The 20,413-nt window shown below is 46.7% G+C and overlaps 1 protein-coding gene across 1 annotated transcript in view; it reads right to left on the bottom strand.

Annotated features, from left to right (window-relative positions):
* The window catches only part of LHX4 (LIM homeobox 4), a 73,543-nt gene extending 60,850 nt beyond the window's left edge, over positions 1-12,693 (bottom strand). The window contains exon 1 of the mRNA XM_044674121.1: positions 12,415-12,693. Coding sequence (XP_044530056.1) covers positions 12,415-12,490 — 76 coding nt within the window. The 5' untranslated portion in view covers positions 12,491-12,693. The remainder of the gene's footprint in view (positions 1-12,414) is intronic.
* Between the last annotated feature and the right edge of the window lie 7,720 nt (positions 12,694-20,413).

The following is a 20,413-nucleotide window of genomic DNA, read 5'->3' as shown; positions in this document are numbered from 1 at the left end:
TCCTTTCTTTCTTTCTTTCTTTCTTTCTTTCTTTCTTTCTTTCTTTCTTTCTTTCTTTCTTTCTTTCTTTCTTTCTTTCTTTCTTCTCTCCCTTTCCTTCTTTCCTTTCTTTTTTTAGACCCTTACCTTCTTTCTAAGATTTTAGACCATTACCTTCTGGTATGAAATATCTGTTCCAAGACAGAAGAACAACAAGAGCTAGGCAATTGGAGTTAAGTGGCATGCCCTAGATCATACAGCTAGGAAGTGTCTGAGGCTAGATTTGAACCCAGAACCTCCCATCTCCAGATCTGGCTTTCTATCTACTAAGCCATCTAGCAGCCCCTCTATTTTCTTTCCTCCCTCTGCATGAAAGAACAGTCTCTGGGCTCTAACCACATATCTGAAAAGTCCTCTACTATCCACTTTTCTTCTAATAACATCTTAGATGCAGTGTTCTCTACCTGTGCTTGTGATCCATCCCATTATTGGCCACTTCCCTCCATGAAGCTGGAGGTTTCTCCAGTTAATTCACTTCTAGTCACTTCAGTTCTACAGATGCTTATTGAGTGTTCCTCAGTACAAGTAACCTTATGTTGAATCTATGTAATATATGCCTAGGCAATGCTTAGACTCATTTTTTTACCTTCTTGCTAAAAGAAAGGAGAAACCTCCCAGGCCCTTTAAAAATGTACCCTTGGAAACATACACGTTGGAATGAAATCCTCCCCCATCCCCCTTGCTCTTTTTTTTATGGACATAAGGAAAATCTTAAATTAAAAAAAATTTTTTTCTTAAATTTCAGTGGCTATATCATACAGAGACAGAAATAAATCAGTGTCTTGGTTCACTGAGGAATGGAGAAAATAAATTTTGAGATTTTACAAAGCAGGTTAGGGAAATATTCTCTCGGTGGTAAATACATACAGAGATTCATGCTGGGATGGGAGGAGAGTGAATAAATTCTAAAATGTATCTATGACCTCCCGGAGGATATATCTGGGTAGCAGATCACCCTGTGAATGAGGATTTTCTGTATCATTCACACTGAAGAATTATAATCCCAGATGCAAGGTCACAGAGTTGGCCATGAGATGACTTAAAATAGGGGGGAGGCAGCAAGAATTGGCCACTCCATTGTCCTAAATCATTCCCATTAATGGAGAAGAAATTTTTTTAAATTCAGTTTTCAAATTCAGAGTTGCAGTTGCTCATCACCAATGAGACACATATAATGTTTCCTAAATCTAGTAAACTTCCTTCCCTGATTTCTAGTAAGATTTTCTGCATATCTTGGCTAGGCAGTGGCTAAGTTAAAAGAGAAAGGAAGGAAAGGAGGGAGGGAGGAAGGGAGAGAGGAAAAGAAAGAAAGAAAGAAAGAAAGAAAGGAAGAAAGAAAGAAAGAAAGAAAGAAAGAAAGAAAGAAAGAAAGAAAGAAAGAAAGAAAGAAAGAAAGAAAGAAAGAAAGAAGAAAAAAAGGGAGGAAGGAAGGAAGGAAGGAAGGAAAGAAGGAAGGAAGGAAGGAAGGAAAAAAGAAAGAAAACTATAGTTTCAATACTCCTTTAAGGAGCATTTCACTTCCTGTAAAAAACTATGTTTAAGAGGAATTGATATATCCATTTCCTTATCAGAGACATTTCATTATTTATTCTTCAACATCTGGAATATGATTTTTCTCTCCTCTCCATCTCACATGCCTCCCCTTGCCCACCTCAACCATGTTAAGTTGGTATGTCTTGAAGAAGTAGTAACATAGCTTCTCAACATACTTATACATAGTAAGCTGGATTGTCTGATTTCAGAAAGGTCAAGACACCATTTCCTGGAAGAATAGTTAAAAAAAAAAAAAAGAATCCATTCCCAAATTGGTATGCATTTTTTTGAATACCCCACAAATAAAAATACATACACATTTTAAAATACCAAAATGCATACTGTGTTGCCAAATTTCTATTTTTTTTTCTTTGAAAAAATTGCCCTACAGGAAAAACCAATGAGTAAATAAAGCCTTCTCATACCATCATGAACCACCATCTAACACAATCCTTGGTTTCTCTCTTCCACAAATCCTCCTTATTATCATCACTCCTTCTGAAGCTGATTTTTATACGACCATACAGTGGTTTGCCCTGCTTTGGAAAGCATACACACACAAAGAATTTTGATATTTGAAAATATCACATTCAGAGGCATGCCCCAAAGGAATTTCTTTAATATGATAGTTGGGTTGTGACTTCGAAGGGCTTCCCTGACTATAAAAATTCATTGCATGAACATCTCTCCAAAGATTCATTTTTTATATTGTATCAGTATCCTTCAGTAAAACATTGGATATTCTCAGTAAAAAACGAACAAAACAACTAAAGATCACATTAAATGAACCCAAAATTACTTCTTTAAATGCTTTAGGACAATTCTCAAATTTTTACTCTACTAAGAATATATTGCTGAATTAATTACTCCAGCCTATTTCTAATATATTTATTTTTAAATATATTTTGTTTTCCTATTATATTTGTTTTCCTCTTCTTCCCACCTTTCTAGCCATCCCTTATAACAGATTTAAAAATAAAAGAGTAGTTCAAACAAACCAACCCATTATTGGACATACATTGACAATCCATACAATATTCTGCACCCAGAATCTCCTACCTCTTCAGGAAAAGGATATTGTTGAATTTTTGCTATTCTTCCCCAGTGCCAAATTTGTACTCCAGTCTATTTTTCTTCCCTCTGTTTCAAAAATGTTGATCAACCCATACCTCACAAAGATAAAACTTTTAGTTAAGATGGCTGCAAGTTTGGCCCTATTAGGTTATCTTCAGACCCAATTCTCTTAAGGTAAATCAGGCTTTATGAACCCCGACTGACTGAGGAGAAAAAGGTTTGAACAAAGATACACCAAAATGACCAGAGAAAGGGGAATCACTTCATAAATCCAATCTCTAGTGTAGTTAGCTCAAGGAACATTTTTCAGTTTCAATAGGTAACCTGCCATCAATTTCCCTATTGACCATTCAATCCATCTCCATCCCCTACCCCTTCTAAAAGATCATTTCATAAAATGTCGTTTTGCATTCCAGATCTGGATCAGAGCTCCATAAAAGTGCTGAGCTCAACACACAACTTTCCATTCTCTTTACTAGTCCCCAGGTGCTAGGAACAATAAATAGGGGGCACTTCCAAGCCCCTCTCCAAGGAGACTGCTCACAGATAGATAATACTACCCACCTGTGATCCCTTCTCAAGGCTTCTACGAGCACAATCCAAAGAGGAAGGCCGTAGAGCATCATCACACACATAATGGTCACCCATAATGAAATCCCATTACAATGAAAAAAATTTTCGGGGACAGACCAATTTTCCTCCCTAGCAGAGATTTCCCTAGACCGAGAGGATGACCAGGTACAAATTTTTAATACGCTGAAGCAGACCTTCTTGAAGACATTCGTGCTCCATAAATTGAAATCTGCCCATCTCTCCATTTGCTAAATCCAGAAGTTTTAGCTGGTGGCCCGGAAAGTTGATTTTGACTGTGTTTATCCCCCAAACGAAGAAGGCAGGAAGAGTGTGGGACCTTTGATTGTAAAGAGAACAATGACTCTTTCTAATACAAGCAAATTCTAGAATTCTCTGAACTATCCTGGCAGTCTCCTAATCCAATTCAATCACAGTAAAGCACTCTAGGGTGCTGGAATCCGCCAAGCACCTTGAACTTGGGTTGGGGGTGGGGGAAGGGGGAGGGCAGGAACAGAGGACTTTCGAATCTTGGATCTAGAGAGTGTCCAGAAACGAGGTTATTCTTCTCAGCTAGACTAGTTCCTAATCACCCGCAAGCTTGGAAACTGACAACTATCTCAGCGATGGAAAAAAAGATGGATAATAGCCTGTCCTTCCCTCTCCGCTCCAGCGCAATCCCCAATCTCGCCCCCTCCAGAAAGCACGCTACAATTTCAACAAGGTGAGAGATACATTTTGATGGCTCGCTTGTCCATTCCCCACCGGAAGCAATGATCCAGGGGAGATTTTCTTAGAATCGTTAAAAAGCTATTGAACTCTGGATCCTCCTTCCTCCCAAATCTATTCCTTTCAAGAACGTAGGTGGGACAAGAACTCTTTCCTGGCCGTGGTTTTCCCAGGATGGGTCTGCTAACATAGCTGCTGCTAAACGATCACCAGACAACGGTTAGCATAGAGTTTGGGGCACTGCTATGGCTTAGCATCTAAGACAAACAGAGAAGGCAGTAAAGATAATGTAATACTTTACATCCTGTGGGTCAGGTAAGGTTGACCCTTAACAATGGGTTCAAATTAGGTTTGTTCAAAATAGAAAAATGCACTCAGTCATCCTGGCTTTGTCTTCATAAAGACGAAACAACTGCTTGGCCTGATTTTTTTTTTTTTTTAACCTCAGCTTTTTTAACTGAGGTGGGTTTTTTTTGTTTTTGTTTTTGTTTTTTAATTACTGATTTGACCAGATGTTTTGCAGTAGTGTAGACAGATTTAAAGTATTCAAACGCCTTTAGGACTTGTGTATTGCCCCAGTCCTACGTTTCCTGATGCTTCCATTCCATCTCCCTTAATTTTTGAGTCTACGAAGGGTAGTCCTCATCGCCTCCAATGTGCTTTCCCTTTATACCCTTCTTATTGCTTCTAGGTGTTTCCTGCTGAGCTCTGCTAAATAATTCCTCTCCTTCCTGGCTAGTCTCACCGTTTAGACCCTTTTAGACAGCCATCCCAGCCTCTTTAAAATTCTCCCGTCCTGGAGAGAGTCAATAGATCATTGCGTCAGAATAAAGTTCACATAGAAGGCTTAATATCGTTCCTCCAGTCATCTTCCGCACACAGAACGGCCCTCATTCTGTCCTTTCTTTCCCTTGCCCACAGTTATGCCCTGTCTGTCTAATTTACATCATCGGCACCCTGGGTAGGACCTTGTCTAATTCTGTCCTAAACCTGCCACATTATTAGCACTCTCGGTAAGGTCTGAATAATAACTACGATAATCGCATAACCGCCGTTTAATGGAGCGGTTAGTCAATACAATGATGATAGTCGAGAATACGGATGGCTCTGGAGAAACAAGCCAGACTTGTCAGCTCTGCTGGGGGAGAAGGAGACGCGGGGATCCGGGGGTGGGTGGGGGCGGAGGGAGAGAACCCACTTGTAAAAGGCTGTAAGTCTGGGAATGCGGGAGCCACTAACGTACTCTTCCCAGTTTCGTTTTGTCCTTGCGTAAGGTTTGGTCTGAGACCTGGGGAGTGCTGGAGGAGAGGGGGCGGGAGGGTTGGGGGCCCGGGTAATTGATGATCTGGGGCCGGGGTCCTCTCTGACTGGGGTTGGGGATGGGCTCTGTGGCACAGAGATGCCGCCGACGCGGGAAAGATACACTCCGCGGATCTCGCCACCATCCACAGCCTGTGCCCCTGCCGGTAGTTTCCACTTGGCAGCGCAAAAGTAGGCTCTCCAAAGCTCAGAGCCTCCTTTCGGCGCTTTCCGGGGGGTGGAAGGTGAAGAGGTGAGAGGGTGGCGCCTTTTGGGGAAAGTCAAAATCTGAGCTTTGACTGATGCCCTCCCACGTCCACCCCAGTTCCGTGGCGGAGTTTGGAAGCGAGGGTACCAACACGTAGGATGCCGGGAGAGGGACAGGGTCGCTTCCTGCGCACCACCTCCTCTCCCTCTTCATCGAAAGAAGCGCAAAAGGTAAATCCACTCAGAATGGGGCCAGATACCCCCCTGAGGTGTTGCAGAAGGAAAGTCTCAAGTGCTCTAAAATGTGACCCCACTTTCTGTTCACCCCTCTTTGTCCAGTCACCCAGTCGCTGAAGAGGCTGCCTTGCTCCTCCTCCTTCCCCCTCCCCAGGCTCCGCCCAGACAGGGGCAATAGTCCCTGAGGTCACCGGCAGATCGCAGGTGGCTTGGCCTGCGAGGCCATCGGGCACCATTCCTCCCATTGCCAGTAGCTGCACCGAGGCCAGGTCTCTCCTGAGCAGACCCCCAAAAGCCCCGAGGGCTGGCGTCTGGGCTAGGCCTACGGCCAAGCTAGAAACCGGTCGGCACCTGGGCTTTTAGGTCCCTATTGTTACAAATCCCCTTAAAGCCCGAGTCCTCCAAGGTAAACAACAGTAAGGCAATTAACCTCCATCCAGTAGCCCACTCGGGTGGGATTTCCATCCCTCGCTTTTTCTTATGCGCTCTGCACTGTACATCGGCATACTAGGATTTTCAAAGGCCAGACAGAACCCCAAGTCTTCCAAGTATGCACCCGAGGTCATTTCCTCCCTGACCCTCAAGGACTCTGGGTGTCCTTCCCTTTTCCTTGGCTGAGCTTCCCTCTCTCCGCGGAAATCTGAGGTCCAGAACTAGACGGGCTACTCAAGATTGTAGAAGAACTTCTGCCCCAGATATCAAAAGCCTGGGGCTTCAGGGCAGTTGGGATCCAAGCCTTGATCCCAGACCGGGGAACCCAGCTAGATTTCCCAGGTCAGACTGATGCAGGCAGCCATTCAGGCCATTTTTTTACTAGCAGAAGGGGTTTGAGGGAAGAAGAAAAAAAGGTCACTGTAGTAAAAACCTCATATATCTGTGCCTGGTGGACAGTAAGGCCAATGCCCCTGGATTCCTTTGAGTTGGGGTTAAGGATGCCTCCAAATTTAGGGTTTGATTTGATTTTCAGTTAGGAAATCTGATAGAAACTCAAATGTCTATTCCCGTTCTCCACCTTCCAAGTCTCCAGAAAAGGGACAAGAGAAGAAGAGAAAGGCCCTCCAGAGACTATTTTCCTCTAAACACATAAGAAATGATTCAAGGGAGATAGTAAATGATGTTCATTCATCAACAGTTCGGGGAAGGGGAGGAAGATAGACAAAGATTTATAGCAACAATGCCCTTGGGGGGAGGGGAGGGATAGCCATAGATGGGGCCAAGTCGCAAAGACCTGGGGCAGAGAATAGCACCCCCACTCCTCCTGTGCCCCAGATCCGATTAAAAATCAAATCAAATTTATGCTTTCCACATGATGTTAATTTTTGGAACAGCTTTGGTTCCCCCAGGAGATTGGGCCGTGGGGAGGGGGTTCAAAGGAGAAAGGGGAAATGAGATCTGATAGAAGGAGCATCCATTCAGTCCCCATTTAGTTTTCCAGCCTCTCCCCTTTTCCTTCCCAATACACACAGGAACATTAGAATGCAGAAATGAAAACCCTGGAGAAGACATGCCCTTTTAGATCAGTGCCCTTTTATTTCTTTCCAGTTCCCTCTGCCCCTAAACCAGTTCCAGTTGTTCCTGGAAGAGGGATCTAATTTTTCCCTCTCCAAGGTGCTACTGGATAGGGGAAAGTAGATAAATTCTGCACCCCACTCCCCCCAGTTCCCATAGTCTTCTAATCTTCCTGGACCTCTTTGGCCAAGTGGGAAGAGGAAGTAAGCAGGAATCAAATGCACCGGTGTGGTATATGTGTCCCTGTTGATGGGGCCCAGGGGACCTTGGGATTTTAGTGAGGTCAGTGAAGTAAGAAAAGGCTCTGTTTCCCAAGTGGGAGGAAAAAGAAGGATGGCTGGCTTGCCAGTCCACAGCTGCTCATCTCTGTCCCCCAAAGAAAGATCCCCCACACTGGCCAGACTTTTGTCAAAGCCTCAGGATCCAGGTGTGTGAGCTAAGACTACTTCTTTCAGAGTCAGAATGAATGGCCCAACATTCCTCTTTGCAAGCACTGAAAAATTCATCGAGGAAAAGGGTGTAGGGGGAGAAGGGACAGTTAGCCACAAAGAAAAGTAATCTAGGATCCCAAACCACTGATAGGAGAGGGTCAGAAGCTCCCTCAGCCCTTGTTTGTTACTCCGAGGATCCGAGCTGCCTCCTTCTCTAAAAAGCAGCAGTCCTTCAATCTGGCAAAATGAGTCTGCCAAAGAACCTGGCCCTGAGTTAGGGAGAGAGTAGAGGGTCCCTTGTCTTCTCACCTAGCGCTCTGTTTCAGAGACTAGTAGGTTCTCTAAACCAAAGGATCATGGATTTCAACAGAAAGGAACCCTAGGCATTCATTCCAAAGGTGACTTGAGCTTTACATTAGTAAAAAAAAAAAAAAAAATCATACAAAAGGATCACTTAAAAAGTTAGAAATTGGGTAGCTGGGTGGCTCAGTGGACTGAGAGCCAGGCTCAGAGACTGGAAGTCCTGGGTTCAAGTGTGGCCTCAGACACTTTCTAGCTATGTGACCCTGGGCAAGTCACTTAACCCCCATTGCCTAGCCCTTCCTGCTCTTCTGCCTTGGAACCAATACACAGTAGTGATCCTAAAACGAAAGGTAAGGGTTTTTAAAAAACAAAAATTAGAAAAATATTAAAGGTTAAAATACTTGAGTTGAGACCTAGGGGGAGCCTAGCCCTGGAATTAGATGATGGGCATCAAAGCAGGTCGAATTTCCATGGGAAAGAGGAATTCATCCCTGCCCCACCAAAAGCTCTCAACCTCTGCCCTTGGACGCAACTGAACTTTTCACACCCTTTGTAACCCCAGAGCCAACTATAAGGGGGGAAGCGTATGTTCTGGCAGGTCAGAGACTGAGTCACAAGAAAAGTCGTTTTTCCCCAGGTGCCCCCAAGGGAGATTACCTGTCCAATTGTGCAAAAGGGGTCGTGGGGAAGGAAAGGGGTTATCGAGAACAGAGCAAAAGCAGTCCTCGGTGCCACCTTTCCCAAAAGAGAAGCAGTTGCCGGTGGATCGTTTCCAGCCCGAAGTCTAACCAGTCGAAGTCTAGCCTTTAGTCCTAAGACCAAGAACTCTCCGAGTCTAGGCATCCCCAAACTGTCCTAAAGGGGAGCTCTCCCTCTCTGAGCTCTGCCCTGCGCCTTAGGAGCACAGACCCAGTGGTTAGTAGGGGCACCTAAAGGGTGGCAAGGAGGAGAAGGAGCAGAAGATCTTGGGGGAAATGGACAAGTTGTGACAAGTCACCAAGGGAAACAGCGAGGGGGCTGTGAAGATGCCGAGCTTTGCAAGCTGAGCAAAACTTGGCCTTTTGTGAAGGCTCTTTCTCTGCTGAAGAATTGGTCGGGTCTCTTCGATCCCGGCAGAAGAAAATAGGGAGACGTGAACATATGAGAGCAGTGAAAGAAAAAAGAAGAGAGAAAAGACGGAGAAAGAGAAATTATTCTTCCTTGAAGTCAAAAAACTTTTCCGAAAGGGGATACAAATGAACTTCTGTGTCCCGCCGAAACGACCCGGTTCAGCCAACTTTTTCCAGAAAGAAATAGCCCCCGAGGTTTAGGAGGACCAGTTTGGGTTCCATCTCTCAAGCCGCTGGTGTTTCCTCAATAGCAGCATCACCCTTGCGCCAGCCACCCTTGGGTCCCGGAGGGGAACGTCCCTCGTCTTTGCCCACCCCCATCCTGGTTCATCTTTCGAAATCCTCAAATGCAGGAGAGTTGTTTGAATGAAAATTGTCGGAAGCGCTAGAACGGAACTCGCCGCTCCCCTACCCCCACCCCAGCACCCCTACCGAGCAGTGAGTTAGCGGTGTCACTAAGAGGAGAGGAAGTGGGTGTGGGCAGGGGTGCCGAGCGAGGGAAGGGGAGTTCAGGACATTTTTAGCAGCCGGTCTAAGCGGGCACAACTTATCCAGCGCCAGAGAAGATCTTAGTTCTTTCTTTTTGTACTCTTTGATTTCCTCACTTCTCTGCTTCCAAGGCTCTGAGATGCCCGCTGTCCCACCGAGAGGTTTCTCCAGGTTTCCCAAACTTCATATACCCAGACTCACCGCAGACCAACGGCTAAAGGGGGTTAAGGGTTAATATGGAAACCCATTCAAGGTAAAATACCAAGGCTGAACCCCAGTGGGCTGGGGATAGTGGATGAAAGTCCCTTCTTCGCGTTCTTCAGCGCGCGCACCCCACTCCCCTTCCCCTCACATACACACGGGGAAAAACCTGATATTTGAGGTCCTAAATGATCCATTTCGGCAAGATTTGGCCTTCCTCATCACACACACACACACACACACACACACACACACACCTTCTGCCTGAGGACTACTATAGAGCTGGGATGAAAGACCAGAGGAAACCCCGATGGCTTATTTACGGGGAGCTGAAACTGAGGGAGAGGAGATGACCCGGACTCTCTCCCTGGTAGTAAAAACAAACAGTCTAAGCGGCACAGACAGGCAGGCAGGCATGATAGTAGATAAACCAGACTTGTTTGGACCAGCAGCTCCCGGCCAATGTATTGCTTCTCGGAGGTGAGAAGACTTTAGTCTCTTTCTCCCTCTCTTCTTTCCGCCTCCACCCACCCACCTCTGAAATAGCCTAGGAGTCGCAGTTAGTGTCTAACTGTGCGTTCTGGGAGCTTCAAGGGACCGGATTCCCTCCGCCACTAGGATGACGGGACAGAGGACTGAGAGAGGAAGCCTACCGAGTGTTTACAAATACACGAAATCCAGACGCATCCATGCACACACAACTCGCGTACGCAACACAACTATCCCCACCACACACGCCAGCGCACAACCCTCTCCCTAAAACACAGTCAGAAAGCACGAACGCAATCCCCTCTCCAACACAAACACACGCAGAGAAATTAGGAGTCAGGACTCCAGGCTGCTGGCGGGAGAGCGAAAGGGCTGGGAAATGCTTGGAGTGTGTGGGGGAAGGAACCGACGTATAGGAGTGAGGCGGCGCGAGTGGAGAGAAAGGGGGACAATTTCTGCATTCACACTTCCAGCCAAAAGCCAACTCCTGAAGACGAGAGCGAAGAGGCGTCTGCAGACAGCTCCCTTCCAGAAAGAAGACCACTAAGCTCTGGTGGGATGCAGGAAGAGTCATTTTTCTTTTCTTTTCTTTTAAGGTTTCCCCAGGCACGATCTTCTCCTCTTAACCTTCCAAAACTCCCGGCAGGGGGAGAAAGCAGATTTCTCCACGAGCAGAGTGTGCCCACAAGCTAACTCCCTCGCCAGTGCAGAAACCCAAACCAGAGTGCCAATAGCCCCAGAGAGGTTACACGTGGCAGGTGCAAGTCCTGAGTGGCAGGGAAAGTAAACAGGTCGCTCGGCGGGTTGGTCCTTAGCTAAAATAAACTGCGAGAGAGCAGACGACATTGATATATATCTCGCGGGCGTAAGCACAGTTCTATAGTGAGAGAAGCCATTTGTCTCTCTGCACAGACGGGAAAGCGACCTGTATGTGAACCTCACCTAGAGAACGTTTAGACTGCATCAACAAAACGTGAAGTGGGCTTCGCCAGGGCAAGCAGCTGCCGACCCCCCAGTTATCGGTCCCTGCACTTTCGATGTCGGAGTGTCAGCCCCTGTGAACCCCATCAGGTGTCCACTTTTGAGGACAGGCACAGAGAAATGCAGAGCCTCAAAGATAAGGAAGAGCATGCGAAACATGGGCTGCATCAGGATAATCCTCAAAACAGACAAATCTCTATATCCCTGAGCGACCTCTCTCTCAAAGCTTGGTCCAGAAAAGAGCTGAGCCGAGTCAGGAGACCTAGATTCGAATTTTGGCTCGGCCACCTAATACTTGTGTGACCTTGGGCATAACACTTCGCCTCGCTAGGCCTCAGTTTCTTTCTCTGTAAAATGAGTACTTTGGGCTAGATGGCCGCTAAGATCCCTTCCAGATCTAGATTCTACGAGATCCGGCGGTCTAGCGTACTTTGTGCTCACAGGCTGAAGCCTTAGCTCGCAACTTGATGCTTCAGATTCTCCCTCCCCCGCATTCCTTAGTGGGCAGGAATGTGACTGACAGATTCCCTAACGCTGAGGAGTCTCCAGCGGTTCAAACTGCAGGCTTAGCAGCAAAACAGCCCAAGAGAGATCGCCCTTTGCCTGGGACCCTTCCCGGGGTCAGCCCCCAGCCTCCCAGAGGGCCGCGGAAACCCCTTGGGAGTTGCGCTGGGAGGAGGGGAGGAAGGAAGTCTTCCAACTTCTTGCCAGTAGGGGTGAAGTTGCACAAACTGGTTATTGGGAGCTCCGCGTCTCGCCTCGTTGGGGGGCAGATATAAGGCGAAGGCACTCTTCTCCCCCTTCCCTTGGCCTTGTCTAACTCTCCCTCCCCAAGTCTCCCCAAATGGAACCCTCTCCATTGGCCTCTGAAAAGCTGCGAACTGGCTGGGATTCCACTGCCCGTCCCCAGCTCAGACCAAGGACAGAGCTTTCTTGTTTGGTATCTAGCTCCCAAAGCCCGAGGGAAGGACTCCTCACCCCGGTTTCCCCCATCTGCCACTTCCCCTCCATAATGTCAGTCCCAGACTCCTCCCTCTCTCCATTCTGCCCCAACCTTCCCCAACCCTTAGCTCCCACCCGAATCCCTCCATCCCAAGCTCCGCTCATAGCCGTGGCTGCTTATTACCCTCCCTGCACCATGCAGCTTCCAAGGCTGCCAGCTTTCTTTATTATTAAATCAATGAGGGGAGAAAAGGGGGGAGGAGGTGTCTTACGTTGCATCGGTACACCGAGGATGTCCGGGAGCCCCTTGACAGACCCTTCCGTGGTGACGGCCGAGCTCTGCATCATCTTGGGCAGAGGTGGGAAATAGCTGTCTATGGAAATCTCCCTCCCCTTTCTCACTCACTCTTTCTCTCTGACTAGATTCAGAAATTTCAAAATTTAAAAAAAAAAAAAAAAAAAAAAAAAAAAAGATAAACCCCAAACGAAATAAGCAAAGTCACAATCGAAAGCCGTCTCTTCACCCCTCCAGAAGGACTTGTAGGCTGGCACTCCCCCCCTGCCCCCCCTTCCACCCTTGAGTCTGTTTCAAACCCCTTTGATCCTTCTCTCCCGGGTTAGTGTGTATCCCGGGTTAAGGCGACGCTGTTGCTGCAGCTCTGGCTCTTTTTTTCCCTCCCCCTCCTTCTTCTTCCCTCCCTCCTCCTTCTTCCCCCTTCCTCTCTCCCTCCCCTCCTCCTTCTTCTCCACTCCCTCCATCTCCCGCCCCCCTCCTCCCCTTTCCCAGCTCAGCTGCTGGTCCCTAGAGGCAGTTTTGATTCATTCACACTGCAGGAGCCGGCGTGACGTAGATTTCCGCAGGGAGGCCCCGCCCTTCAGCCAATCCCCTTACATCATGTGGGCAACCTGAGGCCGAGCAGGAACGTCCGAAGGGACCCAGGTAAACCAGGCCGAGGCTGGGACTCGGGTTAGGGCGGGGCCTCTGGGTCCCGGAGGGGTGGGGCCTCGGAGGGCTTCTCTGGAATGCTCCCTGGGAACCCCGCCCCTCCGGGTCCGGCCTGGGTCCCCGGCCCAAGCCTTGCTCTATAAATATTGCAGCCACGCTGCTGCGGCATCAGGTGTTTCAGAAATGTAAAATAGCTTTTATTTTGTTTTATTGGATTGCGATGAAGTCTTTGGGTGATGGCGGGTGGGGGGAGCCAGGTAGGAAGAGTTGCAAGGGAGCCCCCACTTTTATGTGCTCAAGTAGACCAATCTTTACTAATGAATCCACTGTCCCCTCCATTTCTCTGGAAAGAGACTGGGAAGCCCTTTCTATAAAGGGAACAGTTTGGCCCAGTATTCCCGACAGTGGTCTTTCCTTCATCCACTTCTCCCCGGGGGAGCCCTCTTGTAAGGGGTTTCACACTGGCCATCCTTCTCCTCTTCCCCGTCCTCCTCTCGTTCCCCAGGGGATCCCCGTCCCCAGACCTAGCTCTCCACTGCTTCTCGTCGTTTCTTCCTCCCTATCTGAAGTCTGGCTGCGGCTGGTCCGGAGACCCAGCGGAGGGTGCTAGGCTCGGAACGTTGGAGTCACGCCGCGGGCGGGCGGGTGGGCTGGCTGGAGGCGGCCGGGTCTTGGAGAATGGCAGCTAGAGACTGTGCCTTTGGGGACAGGGTGGGACCGGGTAGGTGCTGTTTCTGCTCTTTCCTCCTATTTACCCCCTCAAACGATTTATAAGGAGGCAAATCGTCTTGGTTGGGCCTGCCGCTGTCTGCCTCTCATCAGCGGCCCGGGCTAGTGCGCCTTCCTCGCGGCCGGCCACCCGACCGGCTTTGGGCTGCCCCGCCCCCGCCCGCTTTTCCCTTTCCCCTCTCTTAACCTAGCTCCCATATCCCCTTCCTTTCTCGGGACAGGGTTGCGCCTAGCTTTTCCCTTTCCTTTTTGCATTACGAGAATTGCAGCTGCCTACTTTGTAAACTGGCAATCGAATCGGGCTTTAAAAATGAGTGTTCTTTCCTGTGCGTTTCTGCCTCGGGGCACGACACAAATCTACGTATCAATATCTACGGCCAAAAAATTGTCTAGGCAAAACGAGCCTATTGATAAGCACATGGATTTCCCATTTTTATTTACCTTATATATCCTAAAATATTAAAAACCAATTCCTCGGAAGGCTGGTTCGGAAAGTAAATAAGATAGAATGCGTTGCGACATAATGAATTCTACTCTAATATCATTACGAGACAATCGAAGATACTTCATCCAGTGCCCTGCAATCGATGTAAAATGCGCTAGAACTCGGCTAGGGCTGATTCGAACACAGCAGTCCCCAAAGCCCTCTTTCTTTCTGGTCAGTGGTCGCTCCCTAGCTGGTCGGGATCAGATCACCCCGGCTGGAGGGCGGCAGCGGTTTCCCCTTAGGGTTCTGGGGGCTAGGGTCCGGGTTTGTCCAGATCCCCTCAGGACGTGAACTTCAACCCCATTTGGCCCAAGGGTCGGAGCTGGGGCGTCCCTGAAAGCCCACGCGGATGTGGTCCTCTTGGCAGCTCCCCACCCGCACGCGGCTGCCCGTGGCCAGCTCTAAAAAGGAGGGGAGACTTCCCACTTCGTTTTCGGTCCAAAACAGAGATTCTGAACCCTTTGGGCAGTCTATGGACCCCCTTCTCAGAATCATTTGTTCAATGTAGAAAATCAAAGGTTACAGAGGAAACCAATTGCACTGAAATTTCTTAAGAAAGAAAAACCGGGTCCCCGCATCCGATCGGGGTCAAGAACTTCTGCCCTCGCCTCGTCCCAGGCTTGGTGGCAGCAAAATGCCTAGAGATGGAGGGGGTTAAAGGTCTTTGGAATCCAAGGTCTAAGCGAAATCCCTGCGCCCCTCCCCCCACCCCCATCCCCCGGGCTTAGAAGGAACTCAACACTACGGACCACACCCTCTCATTTTGCCCGAGGTCGCCTTCGGCGTCCCTCTCACCTGGCATTTCACCGGAGTAAACAAACACACACACAAGATCCCAAATCTCGCCCCTTACCCCTTGCCCTATCCCAACACTGAAGAGTGCCTCATCTGGGCCCTGTTACCTACATCTCCCAAGGAGAGTGCCAGCACCTCAACAGCGCCTCCTGCAGACCAGTTCTATCTGCATTTTCACACTAGTCTGAGAGAGGCATCCAATATTTACTGGACCAGCTTGAAAGGAAAATTAAAACCTACACCACTAAGGAAACCAGGATCTCTTCTTGGCACCTTTGCCTGGGTCATGGCCGCATGCACCTGATGGTTGGCAATTGTGATTAGCTTTAAGAAAGAGATTGTTATGTTTTCAGTTTGTATTACAATACTTTGGACAGTCTTTGCCCTGGTTGGGATTTCCATAGCGTTAGAGCTGAAAGTGACCACAGAGACTGCTAAGTGCAACACCCTTATTTATCATATGAAGAATCTGAGGTTCAGAGCAAGTGACTTGCCCAAGGTCACACAGCTAATAAGTATCTAATGACAAAATTCCAACCCAGGTCTTCTTCCAGACTCGGAGACCAGTGCCCTAGCTACATGAAGCTGTTTCTTTTTAACTCTTCACCTGCTATGCCCATCTTGTCCATCATTGAGTTGGCTCAAGGGGATAGAGGGTTGGATCTGGATCAGGAAAACCTTCATTTGAATCTTGCCTCAAAGAGTGATAAGTCATCCAACTTCTGTTTGTCTCAGTTTCCTCATCTGCAAAAACGGAATCATAGTGTACCTACCTCCTAAGGTTGTTGTGAAGATCAAATGAAAAAATATTTGCTAAGTCATTTCTAAATCCTAAGTGCTACCAGCTGTGTGACCCTGGGCAAGTCACTTGACCCCCATTGCCCACCCTTACCACTCTTCCACCTAGGAGCCAATACACATAAGTTAAGGGTTTAAAAATAAATAAATCCTAAGTGCTAAATAAATGTTCGCTATTATGAGAAGACCACTCAATGGTCATTGAAGAATGGCTTGAATTCTGAATCCAGTTCTTGGTCATCTCTTTAAGCCTCTGTTACCTCAGCTTTAAAATGAGTAGAAACTCAAAAATGTTATATAATTGGGTGTTGGTATTTGCAATCACTCCTCCTCCTCTTCCTCCTCCTCCTCCTCCTCCTCCTCCTTCCTCTCCCCCCACAAGCATTGCAAGGTATCATTGCCTTAGAGTACATTGGAAAGGAAAGAACATTGAATTTGAACCAAAGGCTGACACCAATTGCCTTGAGCAAGTCATCAAACCTCTGTAAAATGGGAATAATAATAATAATAATAATAATACCTGTACTACCTACTTCACTAGATTGTTGTAAAGCTCAAAAGCAATAGTCTATGGGTGCCGTATAAATGAGAGCTTGTAGGGACGTTAATGTCTAAGACTCTCTATGAAGGCTGGATGTTAACAGTCTGTTTACATTGTCCTCTAGCCCAGGATGGGTGGGACATCTGGGGTGGATAAATTGGGAGATCAAAATTAACAGCCTAGTTCACCTGCTAAGAGAAAGGGGGCAGGGTGAAAGGAGATAGCTGTCAATCTCTTGAGCTGACAAACGGGCTGCAAAGCTATTCCTATCATCTTTTCTGGAAAAGGGACTTTAGAAAACGTTAGCAGTGGCAGGGGAAAAAGGAAAGAGGCTAAGTGGAAGAAATAGCTTGAGACAATTGCTAATATGATCTCCCAGAGGCCACTGGTGCTACAATAAATAGAGCTCCGGACCTGGAGTCAGGAAGTTGTTGTTGAGTCGCATCTGACTCTTCATGACCCCATTTGGGGTTTTCTTGGCAAAGAGACTGAAGTGGTTCATCGTTTCCTTCTCCATTTCATTTGGGAGAGGAAACTGAGGCAGATGGGGTTAGGTGACTTGCCCCGAGTCACACAGCTACTATCTGAGGCTAGATTTGAATTTAGGAAGATTCACCTACCTGATTCTAAGCCCAAGGCTCTATATTCACTTTGTCATCTATCTCCTAGAATTCAGGATGATCTTAGTTCATATCTGAGATCAGACCCTTACTGTGTGACCCTAGACAGGTCATTTCCTATTCTTGCCTTAGCTTTTTAAAGCGTAAAAGGGGGATTGTAATAGCATCTCCCTCTCAGGGTTGCTGTGAGGACTGAATGAGGAAATATTTGTAAAAAGTACTTAGCACAGTGCCTGGCATAGTAAGTGAAGAATAAAAGTTTATTCCCTTCTCTTTTGATCTTAAGCTTCATAAGACCTAGAGTAGTTTACAGCAGGGATTTTTTTCCCTTTGTAATATTTTGAAAACTTCAATATAATTTGTCTATTTGAAGATTCTTTGTTTTACTCATTTAAAAACAGGATCCTGAGAAGGGGTCTATAAACTTTCCCAGTCTGCTAAAGGGAGCCATGACACCCACCAAAAAATGTCAAGAACTAGTTTAGATGCTCGTAGGCTAGCCTCCACCTCAGAAAAACTACATGCCAATCCTGCCTCCGTCTCCTCCTGGCTGGTTAGCCCTGGACAAAGTAAGGGATTGAACTTCTCTGGAGACAGGCAATAAGCCTCCAAGTCAACGTGGCTGGGTAGAGGGAAACTCTTCACCAGGAATTCCCTATTTCTAGGAAATCCCAAAGCTAATTTTAAATAATTATCTTTAAGTGGCGAGAACACTGGATCTGCAGCTAGAGAATACAGGTTCAAATGGAATTTCTACAGCTTCTATGACCTTCTTTTGGATCATCTGACCTCTAAGGTCCCAAGCCAATGGTGCCAAGAACTACAGCAATAGTCAATGATCCCCAGGAAAATCAGGAGGCATGACTTTTTTCACTTTTAATAATAATAGTCTCGTCTCAGGCACTTACCAGCCATATGACCCTGGGAAAATTGCTTCACTCTGTTTGCCTTAGTTTTCTCATCTGTAAAATGAGCCCAAGAGGGAAATGGCAAACCACTTCAGTATCTTTGCAGAGAAAACCCCAAATGGGATCATAAAGAGTCTGAACCAACCAAACAACAACAACAACAGCAATCTTTGTAAAACAAACATTATCTCGTTTTATCTTTACCACAATCCTTGGAAACAGGTGCTAGTATTATCCCCATTTTACCAGGAGGAAACTGAGGCAAAGGTTAAAAGACTTGTTCAAGGTCACACATCCAATAAGTCTAAGTTTGGATTCAAACTCAAGTCTTCTGAACACTAGACCCAGTGCTCTCTCTATCCATCGAGCTACCTAGCTGCGTTTGCAGATTGACACCTCGTATCATACTAAAATAACATATACATCTGTGTGACCCTGGACAAGTCACTTGACCCCCATTGCTTACCCTTACCACTCTTCTGCCTTGGAGCCAATACACAGTATTGACTCCAAGATGGAAGGTAAGGGTTTACAAAAAAATAAAATAACATAATATAGCATATACAGCAAGCAAAGGTGAGGAGTGAGAGAATTCAAGACCTGGGGAAGCCTACAGAGATAGTTTAACCTGGCAGAGAGTGGCAGGTCTGAGAGTCAGGGTTGGGGGACTGGAGACTGACTGACTGACTGACTGGTATAATAATATAATGCTTAGAGCTGGGAGGGATCTTAGGGATCATCTGGTCCAACTCTTAAACTTTACAAATGAGAAAAGTAAGAAGTAGCATTTGTGGATGGTCACACGGTTAGTAATCATTCCATGAGAGATTTGAGTGCCCTCCCTCTAGCTATGGAATCAGTGCTTTTCCTACGAGACCATGACTGTTATGAAGGACCATGGAACAACCAGTGAGCTTCTGATGTTTTTCTAGGGGTCCCCTTACAAGTTCACTTCCCTTGGCATTGGAATGATCAGGAAAGAGATAGAGAAGACTGAGCCCCAACCCAGTCCCCCTCACTCCTGCCCAAGAAATTGCTAATGGCAGAATCCCAACATCTTGCCATCTAGTCAAAGAAGGAAGATTTCTTGGGTCGCTCTTGTCTTGGGAATGCCTCATGAGTAATGCCACATTCAAGAGTTCAGGGATCTGACCTTCCATCCAGAAAAAGAAAATTTCCTTAATATTCTAACTCTTCAAAAGAGAATCTGGTTGTACATGGGACTTCCAGTGCTGGGCAGAGTAGGCGTAGGGTGTCAAAAGCCATCATGGGAAACAAGGACTTTCTATTCAGCCATTAATGGTGAGCTATTGGCAGTACACCTTGGAAGAGAAGGAGGGTGTGGGTCTATCAGCCCCAAACATGGTTCCCTTCTTGGGGAATCCAAAGCCTCACAGAGTATCTGTAGAGTGGGAGAGGGACAAAAATGGAATGGAGGCCCCCAAAGTTAAATTCTCTTCTGTGGGAAGTATAAAGCACGGGGTCGTGTTACATAGGGACTTCAGAACCCTTTGGAAAAGTAGGACCCACTTAAAAAGGGAAGAAAATGGCAATGATTATTTATGGGCTAACATGATACCTTATTTTCTGCATCTGTTTATGGGCGCTAATGAGTCCTTTCTGTTTTCTGTGGGCTCTTTCCTGGGACCAAATAAAGGCTATTCTGTAGGCAACAAGTGCAATTGTTACCATAGTGCTTGTACTAGAGTTAGGAACCGGCTATCCAGATTTGCCCAATCCTCGATGTAAGTGGTATCTAGGAATTTCCCAGAATAACCTCTCAATAGGGCAGGAGTCAAGACAAAAGTATTATCTCAGGGTCATCCCCAAGTTTGAAGGAGGTGCATGTAAACACAGAAGGTGGGGGCCCTGGGCCCCAGGTACATCTCTATTTACTTTGTACGTGTTTTGAATTTACTTATCTGTGCCCAAGTGGTTCCCACTGAACAAAATGTCAGTTCTTCGAAGACAGGGGCTTTTTCTTTCTTGTCTTTGCGTTTTCACTGCCTGGCACAGCACACACACAGCAAGCGCTTATTAATCCATATTGAATTGAATTGAGATGTGGAGGGTGTGGCACCTGGCATGGGACTTTCTCTCAGAGGAGATGCAAAGGCAATAGGTATCACACAAAGGACTCCCCAAATAAAATGTCTTTATTTTATTTTTTATCTTATCTTAATTGAGAATTACGTTTTTATACAGGTTTCATTTCCCTCCTACCTTCGCCTCGCTATCCTAACCAAAGAACCGTCATTCCTTATTATGAAGACTTAAAAAGAAAGTGGGGGAGGAAAGGCTGTTCAGGTCACATAGCTAGGACGTCTCTGAGGTTAGATCTGAACCCAGGTCCCACCAACTCAGGTTCCATTCCCTTAAAAAACATTTTTGGGGGGAGATTTCAAAAGTAAAATTGAAAAATATTAATTTTGTTAATGCCCATATGT

The sequence above is a fragment of the Gracilinanus agilis genome, chromosome 4 (genome assembly GCF_016433145.1).
Source record: "Gracilinanus agilis isolate LMUSP501 chromosome 4, AgileGrace, whole genome shotgun sequence".
Lineage (NCBI taxonomy): Eukaryota > Metazoa > Chordata > Mammalia > Didelphimorphia > Didelphidae > Gracilinanus > Gracilinanus agilis.
This window is presented reverse-complemented; position numbering and strand designations above follow the sequence as displayed.